Source organism: Falco biarmicus, chromosome 1 (assembly GCF_023638135.1).
Source record: "Falco biarmicus isolate bFalBia1 chromosome 1, bFalBia1.pri, whole genome shotgun sequence".
Taxonomy (NCBI): domain Eukaryota; kingdom Metazoa; phylum Chordata; class Aves; order Falconiformes; family Falconidae; genus Falco; species Falco biarmicus.
Genome location: NC_079288.1, coordinates 46,467,830 through 46,487,010, shown reverse-complemented (window position 1 = coordinate 46,487,010; position 19,181 = coordinate 46,467,830). Strand labels below are relative to the sequence as shown.

At 38.1% G+C, this 19,181-nt stretch overlaps 1 protein-coding gene across 4 annotated transcripts in view; it reads right to left on the bottom strand.

The window, feature by feature from the left end:
* The window catches only part of FSTL5 (follistatin like 5), a 322,895-nt gene that overhangs the window by 70,576 nt on the left and 233,138 nt on the right, over window positions 1–19,181 (bottom strand). For all 4 annotated transcript variants that reach the window (XM_056358066.1, XM_056358085.1, XM_056358076.1 and 1 more), the window contains exons 8-9: window positions 11,663–11,783; window positions 453–614 (exon numbers count right to left, since the gene is read on the bottom strand). In XM_056358066.1, the coding sequence (XP_056214041.1) occupies window positions 453–614; window positions 11,663–11,783 (283 nt within the window). The remainder of the gene's footprint in view (window positions 1–452; window positions 615–11,662; window positions 11,784–19,181) is intronic.

The following is a 19,181-nucleotide window of genomic DNA, read 5'->3' as shown; positions in this document are numbered from 1 at the left end:
TATTTAAATTTGGACTCATGAAAAATAACTAGATCAATATAAATGCATTAGAATAAATCCTTACAGGAAAAAAAACATTGCCTCTTACTTTAAGTATTAGTGTTGAATACTCGTTGAATGGCATTAATATAGTTGTAGGGGCAAATTCTAATACCAGGTTGGGACTGGGTCTTGGGCTGCTTGCTCTGCTCAGAGGCTGCACTTTTTTGAACAACAGAGAAGAGCATATTGGAATTTGCTGGTAATCCTGCCAGTAAGTACAACTGTTATTCTAACAAAAAGAAAGCAGAGAAGATGTGTGCCTTGGGGAGTAACTGGAAGATATCTTATGAAATATTTTAGCTTAGACTTCAACCCTTGATTAAAATGATGTAGGAAGGACAACTAGTACAGAAAGGATGCACTGACAGAGCATTCTCAACCTGTAGAAAACAATAAATATGCCCCTTTACCTTGAAGAGTTAGCTGTTTGGATAACTTCGGAGTGATATCAATTCCATTCTTCAGCCAACCAAGTTGTGGGTTGGGAATACCTTCAGCATGGCACCGCAGGCTAGCCGTCACCCCTGGCTCCCTTGCCTGGCTCTCTGGATAGACTCGGATGACTGGTGGAACTGAAGGCAGGAAAAAATTACAATTAGTAGAAAAAAAGTATTATTTTCATTTTAAGAAAAAAGAATTCTAAGCAATTCTGAAGGCTCCTGCAGCTATATATAACAACACACAGAGGTGGTATTAGTCACATATTCAGTGACATTTAATGCTGAACTCTATCACAGTAAATTTATGAAGCAGAAAGAATGTTCTGTGAGAAAATCCTCAATTCACTGCCTGTGGTATCAATGAAAAAAGCCTGAATTCTAATTCAATACTTTGGGATTAAGTACTAAGATTTTTATGTTTCCTTATATTTATTTATAAAATATGAATAGTGTACAACCAGTAAGTTATGATGTGATGTACAGAGATTGTAACTGCCCTGTTTTACAAACCCTTTCTTTAACACTTCATCCCCACCTTTCCCTGCATCCAAAACACCTATCAGCAATCCGTTTTACCTATACAAAACATTTAACCACAGAATCATGTAATAGTTGAAGCTGAAAGGGACATCCAGAGGTCATCTTTTCCAGTGCCCCTGCTCAACCAGGGTCCCTTAGAGCCAGTTGTCCAGGACCAAATCTAGGTTTTAGCCAGGCATCCTCAAACTTTAACCAGTGGGCTGGCAGGCAGATGAAGTGGCAGGCAGTCATCTGTGGCTGCTTGGTTTCCCCCCTCAGCCCCTGGTGGGGGGGGTGGGGGGGTAAGGGGGTTCTGTAAATACTGGGGGCTGGATTGAGGACCCTGGGGGGCCGTATCTGGCCCGCGGGCCGTAGTTTGAGGACCCCTGCTTTAGAGTATCTCCAAGGAGGGAGAGTCTACCACCTCTCTGGGTAACCCAAGCCAGTGTTTCATCACCCTTACAGTAAAAAAAAGTGTTTCCTGATGTTCACACAGAACCTCCTATGCCCAGGATACCATTTACCTTCTTTCACTACATAGGCACATTGCTGGCTCATGTTAAACCTGGTCCCCATCACAACCCCTAGGTCCTTTTTGGTCAAACTGCTTTCTACCTGGGTTGCCCTCAACATATATTCGTGCAATGGGATGTTTTTCCCCAGGTGTAGGACTTTGCAATTCTCCTTGTTGAACCTAATGACATTCCTGCCAGTTCATTTCTGCAGACTGACATGTTCCTTCTGAATGGCAGCATGACCCCCAGGGGTATCAGGCACTCCTAGTTTGATGTCATCTGCAAACCTGCTGAAGACACAACTCTGCCCCATCATCATGATCATAGAATCATTTAGGTTGGAAAAGACTTTTAAGATCATTGAGTCCAATCATTAACCGAACACTGTCAAGTCCATCACTTAACCATGTCCCTGAGCACCACATCTGCATCTCTTAAATATTCAGGGATGATGACTCCACCACTTCCCTGGGCAGCCTGTTCCAGTGCTTGACAGTACCCTTTCATAGGATTCATCAGGCTGGGCCTGATCCCCTGGTTGTCTTGTATGTGCCGCATGATAACACTGAAGATGATCTGCTCCATCACCTTACCCAGCACTGAGGTCAGGCTGACAGCCCTGTAGTTCCCTGGATCATTCTTCCTTCCCTTCTTTTAGATGGGCATCACATTGGCTAACTTCCAATCAACTGGGACCTCTTTGGTTAGACAGAACTGCTGATAAATGATGAAAAGTGGCTTGGTGAGGACTTCTGCCAGCTCCCTCTGTTCTCTTGGGTGGATCCTGTCCAGCTCCATAGACTTGTGTGTGCCTACATGATGTAGCCAGTTGCTGATTGTTTCCCCTTTTGAATATGGAGGCTTCATTCTGCTCCCTGTCCTTGTCTTCCAGCTCAGGGGCTGGGTACCCAGAGAAAAACAGGTCTTACTATAAAAGACTGAGGCAAAGAAAGCATTAAGTACATCAGCCTTTTCCTCATCTTTTGTCACGTTTCCCTCTGCATCCAATAAAGGATGCAGAATCTCCTTAGCTCTCCTTTTGTTGTTAATGAATTTATAGAAACTTTTTTTATTGTCTTTTATGGCAGTAGTCATATTATGTTCTACTTGGGCTTTGGCCCTTCTAATTTTCTCACTGCATAACCTCATGACATCCTTGTAGTCCTGAGTTGCCTGCCCCTTCTTCCAAAGGTCATAAACTTTCTTTTTTTCCCTGAGTTCCAGACAAAGTTCTCTGTTCAACCAGGCTGGTCATCTTCTCCATCAGCTCATCTTTTGGCACACGAGGACAGCCTGCTCCTGTGTTTTTAAGATTTTCTTCTTGAAGAGTGCCTCCCTTCCTGCAGTTCTTTGCCCTTCAGGACTGCCTCCCAAGGAACTCTGTTAACCAGTCTCCCAAGGCCAACGTCAGCCCGCTCTCCAGAAGTCCAAGGTAGCAGTTCTGCTGACCTCCCTCCTTACTTCTCTAAGAATCAAAAACCTCTATCGTTTCATGATCGCTATACCCAAGAGAGCCTCCAACTATCACATCACTCACAAATCCTTGACTGTTAACAAACAGCAGGTCCAGTGGGATGCCTTCCCCAGTTGATTCACTCACCAGCTGTGTCAGGAAGTTATCTTCCACTCCAGGAATCTCCTAGACTGTTTCCCCTCTGCTGTATTGTATTTCTAGCAGGCATCTGGTAAGTTGGAGTCCCCCATGGGAACAAGGGCTAGTATTATGAAAACTTCTACCAGCTGCTTAAGGAATATTTTGTCTGCCTCTTCATCCTAGTTGGGTGGTCTATAACAGACTCCCACCATGGCGTCTGCCTTGTTGGCCCTCCCCCTGATTCTTACCCATAAACACTCAACTCTGTCATCACCATCATTAAGCTCTAGACAATCAAAACACTCCCTGACATACAGGGCTATCCCACTGCCTCTCCTTCCTTGCCTATCTCTTCTGAATTTATAGCCATCCACTGCAGCACTCCACCATATTTCCATGACAGCAACTATGTCATAGTTTTCCTCCTGCACGATGGTTTCCAGCTCCTCCTGTTTGTTGCCCATGCTGTGTGCTTGGGCATGGCCATTGGTGTGGATGCACTTCAGCTGGGCTACTGATCCTGCCACCTTACTGGGGGGAGAAGCCCTAATTCCTATGTGACCATTCTCAGACGCTTCCATGGTTTCTATCACATCAATAACCCTTGTGTTTTTGCTGCCACATGGATCTCCACCCCCTGCCTGCACTTAGACAGCAGACTGGAGGACCTTGCTAGCACACTACCCCTTGAACACTGGTATGCTGCCCCCAGGCTCATCTCTAGTGAGCCTGGTTTTATCCCCTTCCCCCTTCAAATCTAGTTTAAAGCTCTTTCAATGAGCCATGCTAACTCCTGTGCAAAGACCCTTTCCCTGCATTGAGACAGGGGTACCCCGTCTGTCACCAGCAGCCCTGGTGTCGTGTAGACCAACCCATGATCAAAAACCCCACAATTCTGCCGGTGACGCCGGGCTCGGAGCCAGGTATTGAGCTGCTGGCTGTTGCCGTTCCTTCCCTCACCATTCCCTGCAGCCGGCAGGACAGAGGGGAGCACAGCTTGTGCCCCCGATCCCCTCACCAGTCATCCCAAGGCCCTGAAGTCTCTCTTGACTGCCCTCGACTTCTCGTTGCAACTTCACCGCTGCCTACCTGAAAAACCAGTAACAGATAATTATCCAAGGGCTGTGCCAGGGTAGGAAGCTTTCTCCTCACACCTTTAATCCGGGCCCCAGGGACGCAGCAGACCTGCCCAAGAGATGGGTCTGGTCCGCACACTGGGCCATCTGCTCCCTTCAGAAGGGTACCCTGTGACAATGGCCCGTCTATCTGTCTTTATGGAAGCTGTTCTAATGTGGGGAGCAGGCTGACGTAACCATGGCGATACCTCCATGCTAAATGAACCATCACCCTCATTATTGTTTGGTTCTACTTACAGAACCTCACACTTACCAAGCGAGGGTGCTGGGAAGGTGGGGTGCAGGCCCTGTTCTCCTGGCCTGTTGGTAGCCCTCCCAGCTGCTGGTGCTCCCTGGCGTTCTCTTTTATACACCTGTGGGGGCTTGGCTGCCGTTACTCCTGGCCCTGTCTGAGTCCCATCAGCCACTGCCATGTAAGCCGGGGGCTCCTGGGAGCTCCCTTGGCTCCCCGATGTTCCCCAGTGCGGGGACCCCCTGCACACCATGCTAGAGCGCTGTGCAGCACCAGAGCTGCTCGCCTCAGCCGCCACCAGCGAGGATGTTACACAGCACCGAGTGCTGACATCACTTTTCCAGGGTTTGGAAACTTGCTGCGGAATATGCTTGCCAACTACAAACCTGTCTCATTCCACACGTCAGTATTGGCAGACAGAGGGCATACGATGTCACAACGCACATATTCCTATTGATAATCGCTGATTAAGCAAGATTTTAAAATCTTGCTGTATAGTTTTTTTTAGATGAATAGCTATTGATTTTATCTTTAATTATGTACAGAGAGAACTTGCTTGAGGTTGTTTCTAACAATAAAAAGAATTAACTGTAATGAAGGTTAAAGAAGTGTATTTCCTATTTTCCAAAGTTTTGTTTAAAGCAGCTTTAAAAATGTGGAATACTTAGTTGGTGTCACAAAACACAGCTGGGTAGAGGATGAAGTATCAGTTGATAATGAAAGAAGATAACAAGATCAAAAATTAACTGCACCTATTTTGGCATGAGATTAGATATTTTCAAATGCTACCCAACCGTTTACAAGAAATGTCCCAGCATGCTGTCCTATTAGAGCACAGAAATGCCTGAGATTTTCTATGTTGCAAGAAATACACAAGTGTACTGTGTCTCAGATAGGATGTAAAAATCAGTCCGTTTCAGGGATATTTTAAACCCAGTTAGAGATGAGGGTCTTTTCAAATAACATACATGGAAAATTACACATAATCCCAATGTGCAAACTGCAAAAATACAATTAAAGAAGATGGAGGAAGATTAAAAATGTGAAAATTATGGCTGCTAATTCTTTAGACTACCAGCTGAGAGCAAAGGCACATAAAAACCAGGGATTACAGGTTTGTATTGAGTTTTTGGAAGGGACTTTGCTTTTACAGACACAGATCTCTACTTTTCATTTCAAGCATGACATTCCCATTCCTGCTTCCCTTCTATTTCTTCCATGTTCTGTGTCCCTTCCCACAGGATTTGTGTTCCATACCCAGACCTTGCCTTCCCTGCTGTGTTCCTCAGACCGAGCCTCACTCAGCCTGAACCTCTGTCAGTATCTCTGCTGACAGCCTTATTCTGCCACACTTCCCAGGGTCCAAATTTCATGTCTGCCCTGATCAGCATTTCTTGACAGAAATTATACCCCCTGTTGCAGATTCCCCACTGCATCAAAGCCAAATAGTTTATTTCTCTACCTTGCCTTGAGGAGCAAGAAGCTGCTTCTCCTTGGAGACACAACTGCTGTCATTTAATACTCTCAAGCATCTCAGCAACACAACATTTAGGCCTAACAGCAAGGCATTGCAACTCACTGCATTCTAACTGCATAGGATCTTTCTCATCTTTTTTGTGCCAGTGAACTGTTCTCATTGCACAGAAAATCTTATGGGTATTTAACTATCACTCCTTGACAGACTTTTACTGAGTGTGCATAAAAAGAAAATTTTTATTAGTTCAATTCTGGTGAATTTTCATAGAATATAAAAAAAAAAAATCTATTAGTTCACCATCAGGAAAAGGCAGAAGATACTTTTAGGGCAACTTTACTCTTAGCAAAGTTCTAGCAAATACTGTAACTGTTATCAAATACTTCCTAAACAAACAAAATCAAACCCTGCATCACAAGATGCTATTGTTGCTAAATTAACTATCAATGGTCAGGATATGGGAAGGTGAGGACCTGCTCAAATGAAATCAAGTCTGAGTTTTCTTCTACTATCTCATATTTCTGTAGTAGATCTTGTTCTCTTTAGCAATGTTTTCCCACACACAGAGGTACCTGAATGACAGAGTTTATTTCTTGCCCTCTCTTTCCTCCATTTGCTGCCATTTCCTACTTTCATCAGCAAATCTATGTCTGATAGGTTAAGTATACAATTAGAAAAGTTTTTGAACCCTTGTTTTGCATTGTATTTTTTTATTTTATATTACCCTAGAGCCTACCTTTAATATGCCACCAAGAACCATTCACCTGAGGCATGCAGGCAATTAAAATATTAGTGCAGTGTGGGCTCAGTTTAAAAAGTTAATTTGATATGATAGGTTTGATGTAAACTCTTTGGGTTCATTTAAATCACTTTTTTGTGTAACTGACCATAAATATTACCAGAAAGAAAATTTTAATTACACAAATAATGTGATTGCTTATGCTGACTTTCAGAGAGGTATGTTCTCATATCTTAATCTAAAGCAGCCTACTCACCTCTTTATGAGGGTTCATTACATAGGTTAAAAAGAGAGGGAAGGAAAGACACTGCATGACTGCATTTAGCAGAATCATGTATAATACATAATTGAATGGATCTGTACATCCCTTATAATTTAGTTCAGAAAGCCATGTGAGACTGTTGGTTCCACATATGGTGAATATGTAACTATTCAATACATCTTAAATTGCTATAAACCCCTCTAAAGATTATTTCAGTCTGGTATAGGTTGGGGGGAGGGCAGGGAGAAGAGAGAAAATAGTCTGTTCAAGCTGTCTGGAGTCAGGGGAGAATGCACGTGTTTAAGAAACAAACATAAGATATATAGTGAGCTAGGTTCTTCTATTACTGTATATGATAACTCTTCTTTTTGATAAAACCGAGATACTTTGTTTGGAAAAACAAAGGTGGTAAACAATTCTTCAGACACTATGACTCAATGATTTATAGCTGGCTAGGCATCCTTTCTTCACTTTAAGGTACCAAAACTGTTGGCCTTTTGTCTTGGAACTAAGGTGGGGATAATTCTTTTCACCTCTCTGCAAAGAACTTGCCTTGTAAATCAATGTGAAAGCTCAGGAGTAGGATACCATTGTTAATATATAAACAGAAAGGAAAATGTCACATCGGTGCTATGTATATATTAAGCCGATTTGTAACATACACCATAAACGCATATCATTTTTAGAGAGGGTTGAATTTAAGGCGGTCTTCTTTTTTCTTTGTAATATGGTTAATGATGTTTTGTTTATCGAGAAAGAGCTTCCCAAAAGTGTAATTCTTCAAATTTATACTTTTAAAAATCTAGGCTATGACACATAAAAGCTTGTAAAATAGCAAAACTGAGTTATAAAAAATTAGTATTTAAACTCCTCTAGGTATCACGTCTATAACTGCCAATGAGATCAATAATATTAACATCTCTGGTTATGGATAGCATAGATCTGTAACTCGATAAACATAAAGTTAATGAGAAAACACAAACTTTCTAGGTATTTCAGGTTTTTCAATAGCAATTTTCAAGACTTTGAGTCAGATGTAGATACCATGTTTGTGTAATCCCAAGAACTGTAATAACAAAAAGATCGATTATTTTTAATAATGCTCTTTTAATTAATTTAACCGATAACATAAACATAAGGGAAAAAAATCCGGTTTTATTATTCAAAATGTTTTTTCACTTAACTGATGTATAAGGTTCCATTGTCCTAAATAGCTAACATTAACATATGACATGCTTAACCGAATATGTTAATACCAAAGGGCATTTTAGAGACAGGTGGCCCCCTACCAAATACAACAACCCATATCACAAGAATATCTGAGTTTCTTACATATTTCTTGCTCTGATCACTGTTTACTACTTTGTTTAGAAGAACTTTACCAGCATTCCTCTATAAACTTTTGAATGGCTGCTGCAGAAAAAAACAGAGGCTAATAAGTATAGGGGTAATGATACAAATCCTTCTGAAATTCAAATTAAGACAGATTTTAACAAATTATGGACTTACTATTATAAATACTTTTTGGGAGACTAAACTACATAGCTTTTTTTTTTCAGTGATACTAAGACCATCACATGCACCTATCATTATCTGAGAACAGACTTTCTAATCCATGGGATTTATGACATGTGATGTCAAGAGCACTAAAGGAAAAATACGTAATGAAATGGATTTCAATATCACAGATATATGGAGAAAAAAGTAAAAAATAAAAATGACAGGCTCAGATTCATATAGTCATATAGCCTCAGAATCATTTAGTCAAAAAATTATACACTTTGAAAGTTTTTAAGTATTATGTAAACTCTAATGCTTAGCGTTTAATGAAAGAGTTACTCCTGCCCTATTAAAACTTTGGTTTTGGTTCTTTTTTTAATATTTTTTACGAAAAAGGATTAAATAACAATTTATTGTAATATTGCTTGCAACAGTTACTTTACCATATCATTTGTATAAGATTAGACTGAATTTTCTCACCATAAACCATGTCTTTTATAGTGCGCATTATCTGTATTGTTAAGACTCCAAAGGAAGCTCATTATTCTTTACTACTGTACCAGTCAATTCAAAACTCAAAAAATTCCTGAAGATTTTAATCTTAAAGAAAAATAAATAAAAATTATATATATTTAATATATATAATATAATATATATATACATAATATATAAAAATATAGTATTAGCAAACTAGTTGCTGTAAAATATAATTTTTTTCCTAAAAATATACAGATTTACACAAATGGAAATAAAGAAAGAACATAAAATCCAGGTACATTGTTTTCATTGAATCTTCACACTGGATCTTTGTGGTCAGTGAAGCTTCAATTATCACATAAACCTTTTGTCTGACTCTCTTGTTAATAGAAATATCATAATATTAATTAGTCATTATCAAAGCTACAAGCACTGACCATCATGCCTGTGCTTTGGAGGAAGATTACTGCTTAGAAGTACAGATCTAAACTGTGGAAGAGCGTTCTTTTTGATTTTTAATCTCAATGGTTTTAACTCAGTTTATCCACAATATGCCAAACAAATGATCCTATTGCTCAAAGGGACTTCTTTCCCCTTTTCCTTGCTCCCCAAATACTCAGCATCCAAAATCATGTTGGAAGGTACCACTCCAGTGCTGACTTGTGGAACAGCAGCTCTCTGAGCAGAGCAAACATGGTCTGTCAATTTGTTAGACAACTTTAAGTTTATATGAATGATAAAAAGGAGTAACAGACAGTAGTGATTGCCTTTGGCACCACAAAGGTTTACAGTGGTTTCCAGATGAAAAATACAATTTTCTGACAGACACACTGTCACCAGAAAAATCTGCAGTTGTCCTTCACCTCTCTCAAATTATGCTTCTTGGTTTTCTAGTCTCAGAGAAAACTTTCTCCAACTTAAGTGGAGTTTTACCTCATTGTGTGCTGAACTAACACAAACATGAAGAATCATAGTATTTTAACTGTTCCAATGCACCTCTTCAAGATTATTAACACATTGAGATAGGCAGGGAACCTGCCAAGAATATTATTTTTTTTTTAATAAATTAGGGTAAAGCACACATAAAACAGAGGAGGAGAAAGCTGGTCAAGGACCTTCTATTGTGCTCAATCACCAATTATTCTGCTATGTCTGCAGGAATTAAAATATGAGTAAATGGCACTTCAGTCTTGTCTTACTTTAGCCAGTATTTTCTACCTGACCTTTTAAATAACTCAAAACAATCTCTCAAGAAAAATTTGAAGGAGCAAAAGATGTTGATGCCATGTATTGGCTCACGGAGGACACTCCATTTACAAGTGTTAGAGGTCAGGAGGGTAAGACACGAGAAAAAAAATATTTTAGAGAGATGGATGGACCAATACTTTAAGCCAATTTCCTGGAGAAACACAATGGCAGAGACAACATGTTAAGAAAACCACAAACCACCACTAAACATCAAAGTATTTTGAAGTGTGAAAAATATTAACAACAGAAAGTCAAATAAAAAGGCTATTGGAAGAAGAATGAATTGTATTAAAGGACAAAGTAATTTGGAAGCTGCATTTGGTGTGAATATCAATGAAAGATATTCATATCAGAAATTATTTCAGCATTTTTGGATAAGACATGTCAAGAAAAGTCATTTATAGTAGGGATTTATGCAACTGACTAACAATTAAAAAACACCAAAAGAATGATGACAACTGCAGTGGCGAAGAAACTATAGAGTATGCTTCAAGAGAAAGTTAAAGCCTGCTAACGCAAAGGAAATTTGCAGGAGAATATTGAGTGCAAACATGATTCTGGAGAGGATTAAATATCAAAATGGAATGACAAACACTGGTAGTTTACTGCAGAAAGGTAGACTTAAGAGTCAAAGATAAATATGAACATTGAAATAACAGGAAGGCACAAGGTCACTCACAAAAATAAGACATTAAACCTCACTGGGGATAAAGTACACTTGGACACTTCATCAGTGGAGATCAATTGCTTAGAATAACTTAGGAAAAAAATTACATCTGGGAATAAAAGCTAGGAGAGGGTACTATTGGTCAAGAGAAGGGACAGGCCTGTCTTCAGTAACCATTGCAGTCAAGTATTGTCCAAGTACAGAGTTGAGGAAAGTGGTTCTTAAAACTTGAACATATGTAGGAAAATGTAAAGATGAAGATTTCAAGTCCAGATACCTCAAGTTCATCTACTAAAATGGTTAGATTTCAAAATAATAAATGTGAATTTAGAAGCCTACATCAATTACAATACTTTCAGGGTAGTGCATTTTTTAAATCTTCTATTAAATGCAACATTCTTAACACAAGAGACCTATGCACTTAATTTTTCCAATCTCTTCTCCAGAATTGCTAAATTAAGGTGAAAAGCTACTTCATCTCTATATATCTATATTTATATATAAGCCTACTTATTATTCTGCAGATAACATACTGAAAATCCTCACAGGTGAAAAGTTCATAGTGCAGAATAAGTCCTCTGGACTACCTTTAATCCTTTTAATAACTATTATTCATATGGAAAGAATAAATGAAAAATATTATACTTTATTGTTTTGTAAGGTTATTGATAGGAGAATAATAAGGAAAAAAATGAATCTCTTTTTCTGTTAAGCTGTAACACAATATAAAAAAAAGTAAAACAGCAACAACAGATCTGTTTAACAAAATCTAAATCCAAGCCTCTTATGACTTGGTAATTAGAACATTTTTCCTTACCATTCACTTGGAGAATATGAGTTTGATAGAGCTTATCATAGCCATCAGCAAAGCAGGTGTAATTTCCCATATGAGTTGTGGTTACCTTAGTAATGTACAAGGACCCATCATCTCCAAAATCCTACCGGGAAAGATTAAAAACAAGGTTATCATAATTATGCCTGCATTCCTACATTAATTATGCTCATCATCTTGGCAACAAAGCTGTGATGCAAATATCAAGCATTGCAAATATTAACTAGAATAGCTGACAGTAATCTGAAACCCAAACATTGTATTTGTGAGTGGTGGAGTTGTTTGATCTTGCCACATATATTGTGTCTGTAAAAGAAAATACAACTTTTATTTTAGCAACCAGTTAAACTCTGCAGAAGCAACACAACTGTTTGTTTAGTTTGATAGTTATTTGCAGCAGAAAAGCTGTTTAGGACTGGATCTGATCAAATAGAAAAACTAAAGCTTTGCACAATTTAACAAGGTAAATGACATCCTGTGGAAGCGTGGTCATCCTTTAAAATGAACAGATACACAGGAAAAAAATTCTTACTCTTTCTTCAATTTAAATCATAATTTTTAACTCCACCCTTTTATATATCTTTAATTGGCATATGGGTTCCACTGGATTAAAGTGCAAAATTTGACCTTCATTTAAATTCCCAGTCCAATTTTAATTAATACAACATAATTTAAAATTTACAACCAGTTGTAAACTATGCCAATTATTGTAAAAATGCATGGAACATTAAATAGTGGTTTATTTTTCTTTTTATTTTCATGTCTGCAAGTCACTGCAATAATAATCCTAGTCTAGCTTCTTCCTATGTCTCATATTCTGAAGGGCTTGTAGAAATCCTGCTAGAAATTGTTTTTTCTAAATTCTATTTCATGATTTACTTTTTCAAGGACACTTCTTGACCGTTAGTTTCTTTTCAATTTCACCTTCCAATCTTTTTATTATTACATATGCAGTGTAATTACACAAACCAGCAATTATTTGAGCAAAGACTATGAAATAGAAAGGTAAAAGTCTGAAAAATGTCTTCCAGCCTCATAGATGTTTCTGCTGTGAAATATATAAATCAGAAATTAGAGTGCATAAATTAAGACATAAAACATGCAAAACAGTCAGCTCCATACTAGGAAAAAGTATGCTGTATCTTCTATAGTATGTAGGTCAGCCCCTGTTCCTGAAGGGAACCCATGTGCTATAATTGTATGCCTAACCCTAACAGTCTATTCTTATGTATACAGTCGTCTTTTTATTTTTATCCTAAACTTATTCATGGTCCTCTTACAGACATTTTATACACCTTAATGCAAACAGCCTTTAAAATCTGTAAATGAAGTTTGTGATTCACTACAGGATACAGTACTGTAAAGTATAGAGATATACAGATTATAATTAAATGCCATATTCACACACACACAGAGGCTTACACACAGAGGCCGAAGTATCCAACAGGTGTCCAATTCATTAGACTAGGGATAATCACCAAGCTACACCATCTACAGGTCTCATTAGATTCTGTGACTCATTACAGGAGCACTAGTTTCGCAAATGCTTTTCGAGGTTCTGGGACTACTGAAGGCAGGGGTTACGGTAAGGACCACGGCAAAGGAGACTTCAGTACATCAGCCTCTTTCCGTTGTCACCATGTCCCACGCCCACTCAGCAGCAGGCTCCTGTTTCCCTACTCTTCCTCTTGGTGCTGACAGAGCCCTGAAGCCCGGTGGAAGCCCTTCCTATCCCTCACCAGATTCAGCGCCGCCAGGGCATTGTCTTTCCTAATCCTGCACATTCAAGTAGTGACTCCACGTTCTTCCTGGATCACCTGTCCTTGCTTCCACCCTTCTTCCTTTTTACCTGTGTTCTGTCAGGAGCTCCTTGGTCAGTAATACAGGCCTTTGGCTGCCTCGGACAGACCATACTTGAACACAGAGCAGATAACCCTTGAAAAATTCACCAGCTCTCTTAGACCCCTCTTCTTTAAAGCACGGTCTCTATCGGATTCTTCCAAGCACGTTCTTGAACAGGCTGAAGTCTACTCTCCTGAAGACCAGGGCTGTGCTCCTGCATTTTGCCTTGCTGCCTCCTCTGAGGCTCCTTGACTCTTCCCATCTCACTGTCACTGCAGCCAAGGTTGCCCTGACCTTTACATCCCAACCATCTCCTCCTTATTTGATTCTTCACAAATTTTGTAACCTTCTTTGTAAATTCCTCAAATGCACAGAGCAGTCTAACAAAAGATTTTAAAAAACATAAACTCAGCTGTAATACCTCACTCAGGGCACCTGTAAGCTGCACAATAAAAGAACTTTGATAAAAAAGTATTACCATATGCTGCCTTATTCTTACATTCTCTCCTTTGAAGGTTATCATGACAAAATACTGGGCCAGATTAACCTCTGGTCCATTATGACTATCCTTATATATTTTCCACGATCTCACCTACCACTTCTCCAATTTATTTGGATTAATTTTTTTTCAGTTCCCACTTCCCAATTTTTCTTCTTTCCCAGAGAACATAATCTTAATGATTTTATGTTCATATTTCACTCAAGCTGCCTTTCCCTATAAGGCCTCCAATCAGTAAATTTTTCTGGTTTATTTTGTTAAATATACTCAAAATACTATTCAGAAGACTTATGTCTCACTGTATTACTTTGCCCAAAGGGGTTTGGGCAACTAAATTTCACATTGCACATGTGCTTCAGATCATTCTGCTAGTTGCTCACTAAGAGAAGAAAATAACCCATTGTAAAAATTAATCCATCTGGTAAGACTCTCAGTAACTTGCCTTTCTCAAGGCAACTATCACTTTCTGTACTAGCACTTCAGTTACACAGACAGTATTTCTACCAAATCTTCAATATGCCATTCCATGTTACCATTACAAAATCAGAAAAGAACCCCCCTTAACATTTACTTTTCAACTTTGATTATGTGAATCAACTCAACTAGATTTCCCTTCAAAAATCTCCATGAAAGTAACAAAAAATGTTCCTAATTGGATATTTATCTTTATCTCTTTCTTAAGTGTATAAAGAAGTAAATTCAATTAACTTTCCCCCCTTACTAGCTAAACACGTTTTCAAAGTGTTGCTCTTCAAGTTACGACCAAAAGAATGAAGAACAGCTGTTCAAAAGAACCACACTAGCGGTACTTACATTTTATCTAGCAAATGGGTAATATTATTGCTGTCTACATTTTTTTTGCCTAATCTCTGCCACTGTGAACAAAACAGGACATTGGATGGAGTGTATTAACATTTAGCTGCTACAATGAAGTCAAGACTAGTTTAATTTAACATTCCTTATTTAAATTATTAGATATGCTTTGAAGCACGCTTACCTATTCCAGGCCTTTGAGTGATTCACTGTGGTGTGATGATACCTTTAGGTACCACAGTGATTTTCTAAGTAAACTGATGTCTGTGCTACGGCTTCTCCCTTCTTTTTCATAGAAACCATGGATAAAATACCCCTATGGTTATTTTACTGAGACATCAGTATTCCAGCAGGATTCCCACATGACATCGCTTGCTTTTTTAACAACAAAACAAATGTCCCTAGCCTACTGTTATACTGAGTTCAATGTTTGTCTTGTTAATTAAAGCAAACAATTCAATAAAACAGAGCAGTATTTGGAAAGGGATGGTGAAGCACAAACAGCATTCTTTGACACTGAATGTTGACATATATTTAGTGTTTTATAAAATAACTTCCAAGTCACTGAAAAAATCTGCATCTATAGAGACACACACAAGCATCATTGAAGCAGAGCCTTCATACATCAACTGCAATAAGTATAGAAAAGGGTTTGGTTTTTTCCTTTTGAAAAAATATTTGATGACCCTAAAAACACTGCTACAGGCTCAATTTTTGTTAAATAGCCTACTGATCTAATAGAAATGGCAAAGCACTTCTACAATTACATTCAGAAATTGTAATTATTTTTGTTATGCATAAAAAAATAGAATTGAACAATTATTTTAACAATGATTCCATTGCAACTCTGTTCTGTTGAAGGACTTGACATTTAAGAATCATGATATGTGTCATGAATAACGAGTACAGGAATATGGAAAGAAAACATTCATTTGACAGTGAATCTTTGCTTAGTTGTCTTAGTGTTAATACAACAGATACCTAAAGGTGATACTTGTTTTTAAATCAACAATTATTGCCTTTGGTTTTATAAGTTGCTGTCATAATGCTAATGCTTTGCATATGAGAAAGTTTATGCTCATCTGCCTGCCCTTCCTAACAGCCTTACAAAGGCTGTTGCCAGCTCTCTCCCCACAGGAGAATGTATGACAAAACAGACTGCTTGAATTTGTTCATTATCATAGAAACTAAGTGGTTTTCTTACACAATAGTCAATTTATTGTCAATATATTGCTGTCTTTTTTTTTCCTTTAGCTAAAACCCCTCTATACTCCAAATCTTGAGTATTTTTTCATTTAGAGATCACAACCTTCTCCCAAAAAAAACATCTCCCTCAAAATGAAAAATGGCATGTCTTCATTTGCCTTTTGACTCAGTGCATCCACACTGTTCCCTGCCAAAATCTCACTTGTAATGTCTTGTAGCGTGTAACAGAGAATTTAGTTCAGAGAACATAAGTCCAGAAAACTGAATTGGGAATGCATTCTAGATTTAGGTGGTCTGAAGCCATTACACACAAAATTGACAAAAGATGTTTAAAATATTTTTCTTTTTAAATCAGAGAACATTGTTATTCCAAATAAGAAGGTCTAACTCCCTCACAACATAATTTTTGATCCAGTGCTTAGAATCCCAAATCAGATATAGGTATGCCAGAGTGAAATCATTAACATACATAATTCAAATTAGGGCTTGGTACCTTAAGTTTTCCACTTTTCTGAGTGACCCAAAGGGTTCAGCTTGAACTCAAAAAATAGGAAATATTTTCTTTCTGAGGTTTTGGGTTTTTGGTTTGTGGTTTTTTTTTGGTTGGTTGGTTGGTTGGGTTTTTTTGGTGGCTTCTTTGTTGGGGTTTTTTTGTTTGTGTTGGGTTTGTTTGGGGTTTTTTTTATAATTTTTTTTGTTTGGTTGGTTTTGCTGTTTGTGGTGGTGATGGTGATTAATTATTTTTTACTTGTAATTTTTCAGACTCGATAATATCTTTCTGACCTGCATTTCAGCCTCAGCCTTTCCCATGAAGATCCAAACTTTTTATAAAACTGAACATACTGTATTTAAGAGAGCTACGAACTGGTTAAGAATCTTGTTTTGAAATCTCTCCTCTCTAAGCTCAGTTTCTGGCAGTCGATGCACTCTGTGTGTGCTTCCAGGAACACCAGTGAGCACCAGAACCTCGGCACCGATACACAGTAGAAGGTGATGGTTAGCACCAAAGTTGACACTTACACACTTCCGCAGCACTGATCTTATGGGGCCTGTTTCGTGCAGGTCAGAAAAAACAATTGATACAATCTTCTCATGGCCTTAAAATTTTCAACTTCTAAAGAACTGAAAAATATTAATCTTAACTCTAAAATTCCACACCTTTGGGAAGGAAAGAAAAAAGCAAAAGAAAAAAGAAGAGATAACAAGGACAATAAAGAAAAGGAGGAATGAGGACATGAGAACTGGAGATGTGAATCCTTAGCTATATTATGCTAGAAAAAACATGAGACAAAAAAATGAGCTTACTGGGTCCTTAATAAATGGAATTAGCAAACATGAAGTATTTTGAATTAACAGCTTTTAGATTAAATATGAAACTTCTATTTCTATTTGCGTTCTTTGGCAAACCTACAACGAAGAAGAAAATTACATTGGTTGGTATCTTTTTTACTGATGGTTAATAATGTAAACACTGTAACCCTGTTATACTAGCTTAGCAATAATGACAACACAATTTGGGTAAGGAATTTCCCCTCATCGTTTTTAAAGGGAAATCATGATATTTTTTTTATGGGAAATAGGGAAAAAAAATCATCAGTCTCTGAACTGATCAGGAGAATTATTTTCACTTAAGAATTAAAATATTGCACTGGTCTGCTAAGGGAAAGCTGCCTCAATAATTGCAGCCATCTAGGTATTTTTGAAACAACTGTCGTTTGCTTGTAAAAGACAGCCAGTAAACATAATCACCTTTTTTTCCTGTACACCTCCCCACAGTTTCTGTATTTGACTTCAGTCAACTTATGGAAGTACCAATAATACTAATGTTGCATTTTTGTTCATATTTTACATAATTATTTTTCAGTATCTGTAATGTACTTCATTACTACAAGGGCACAGAAAGCAAATAATATTTTGAAGGAAACATTTTTTTAAAAAAATTATTAATGTATGCTTGGTTTGCTGGGTAAATTCGTCTCAGACTTTACATGCTAATGTCAATGTTACAACTCTGGTTTGCTATTGCATGTCAGAAAGAACTTAAATTCCATGAAGAAATCGGAGAATAACTGCATTTGGCACTAATCCAAGATTCTTTTAGCTTCCCCAATAGCTCAAGAGGGAAAACAAACCCTAAATTTCCTAAGCACATATTTTGCATACCTTCTCTGAATCTCCTATCTTACAACTGCAATAAGAACAAAACATATATCTCGTGTAAAACCACTAGTTGCAGAACCAGCCTGATAGAAAACTGTAAATCAATTAAAAGCTCAAAGAAAGACCGCAGTGTAATACAGTAAGTAGTAGCACAGCATATACAGTAGGCCAGGGTCTTAAAAGAAACTCTGTTCTGAAGAATGTAACGCCAGACAGCAGTCTGTGGTTATTAATGCAGGCTAACTTGAGTCAAGGGAAATTAATCTTCCTAAGCTTCTTTTATAGTCAGTTGCAAGAGGTAAAGGTAGCAAAATCCTTTCACGGGACAGTTCAGTGGGTCTGTCTGCTCACTGCTTTGAGTTACTGTCTACCTCTTTCTTGCTGACCACAGAAATAAGCTTCCTAGATATAATTAGACATCAGAAGTATTTCATTGCTCTGTGTTTCTTGACACTGGGGAGACAGTTACAAAAGCTGTTTTTCAGCACAGCACGGTAGCCTCACCAGCATCACTCTACTGCCAAGGGGAAAAAAGGTGATCGTGCAGTGATTTAGAACACCCTCACTACTGCTCAGACTTTGAGGAAGCCTTCATGCATATCATCCTAAGCCTGCCTTACAAACGGTCAATGCAGAGATCACCCTCTATTATGTCTTCCTACAATGAGACTTTGTAATGCATGAGTCCTGGCCATCACTTGTATTGAACTGGATTTGTCCATATTCAGCAGGTCTGAGAAAAAGATTATTTCTCTGACTATACATGAATAGAAAAACACTGTACCTACTTAAATAAGTAGAGCTGTATGATTTTCCCTTTATTCTCTTGGATACAGTAAGGAAGGACTGCAGTTTCACTTCATGAGGAAATAGTAATATCCCATAAATAGTAACATCCATTATTCTATGAAAAACATGCTGCAAGCTTTGTGCTACTCAGACAATGTCAGTTGATTAAAAAAACAGTTCTGCTATTTTAAAACC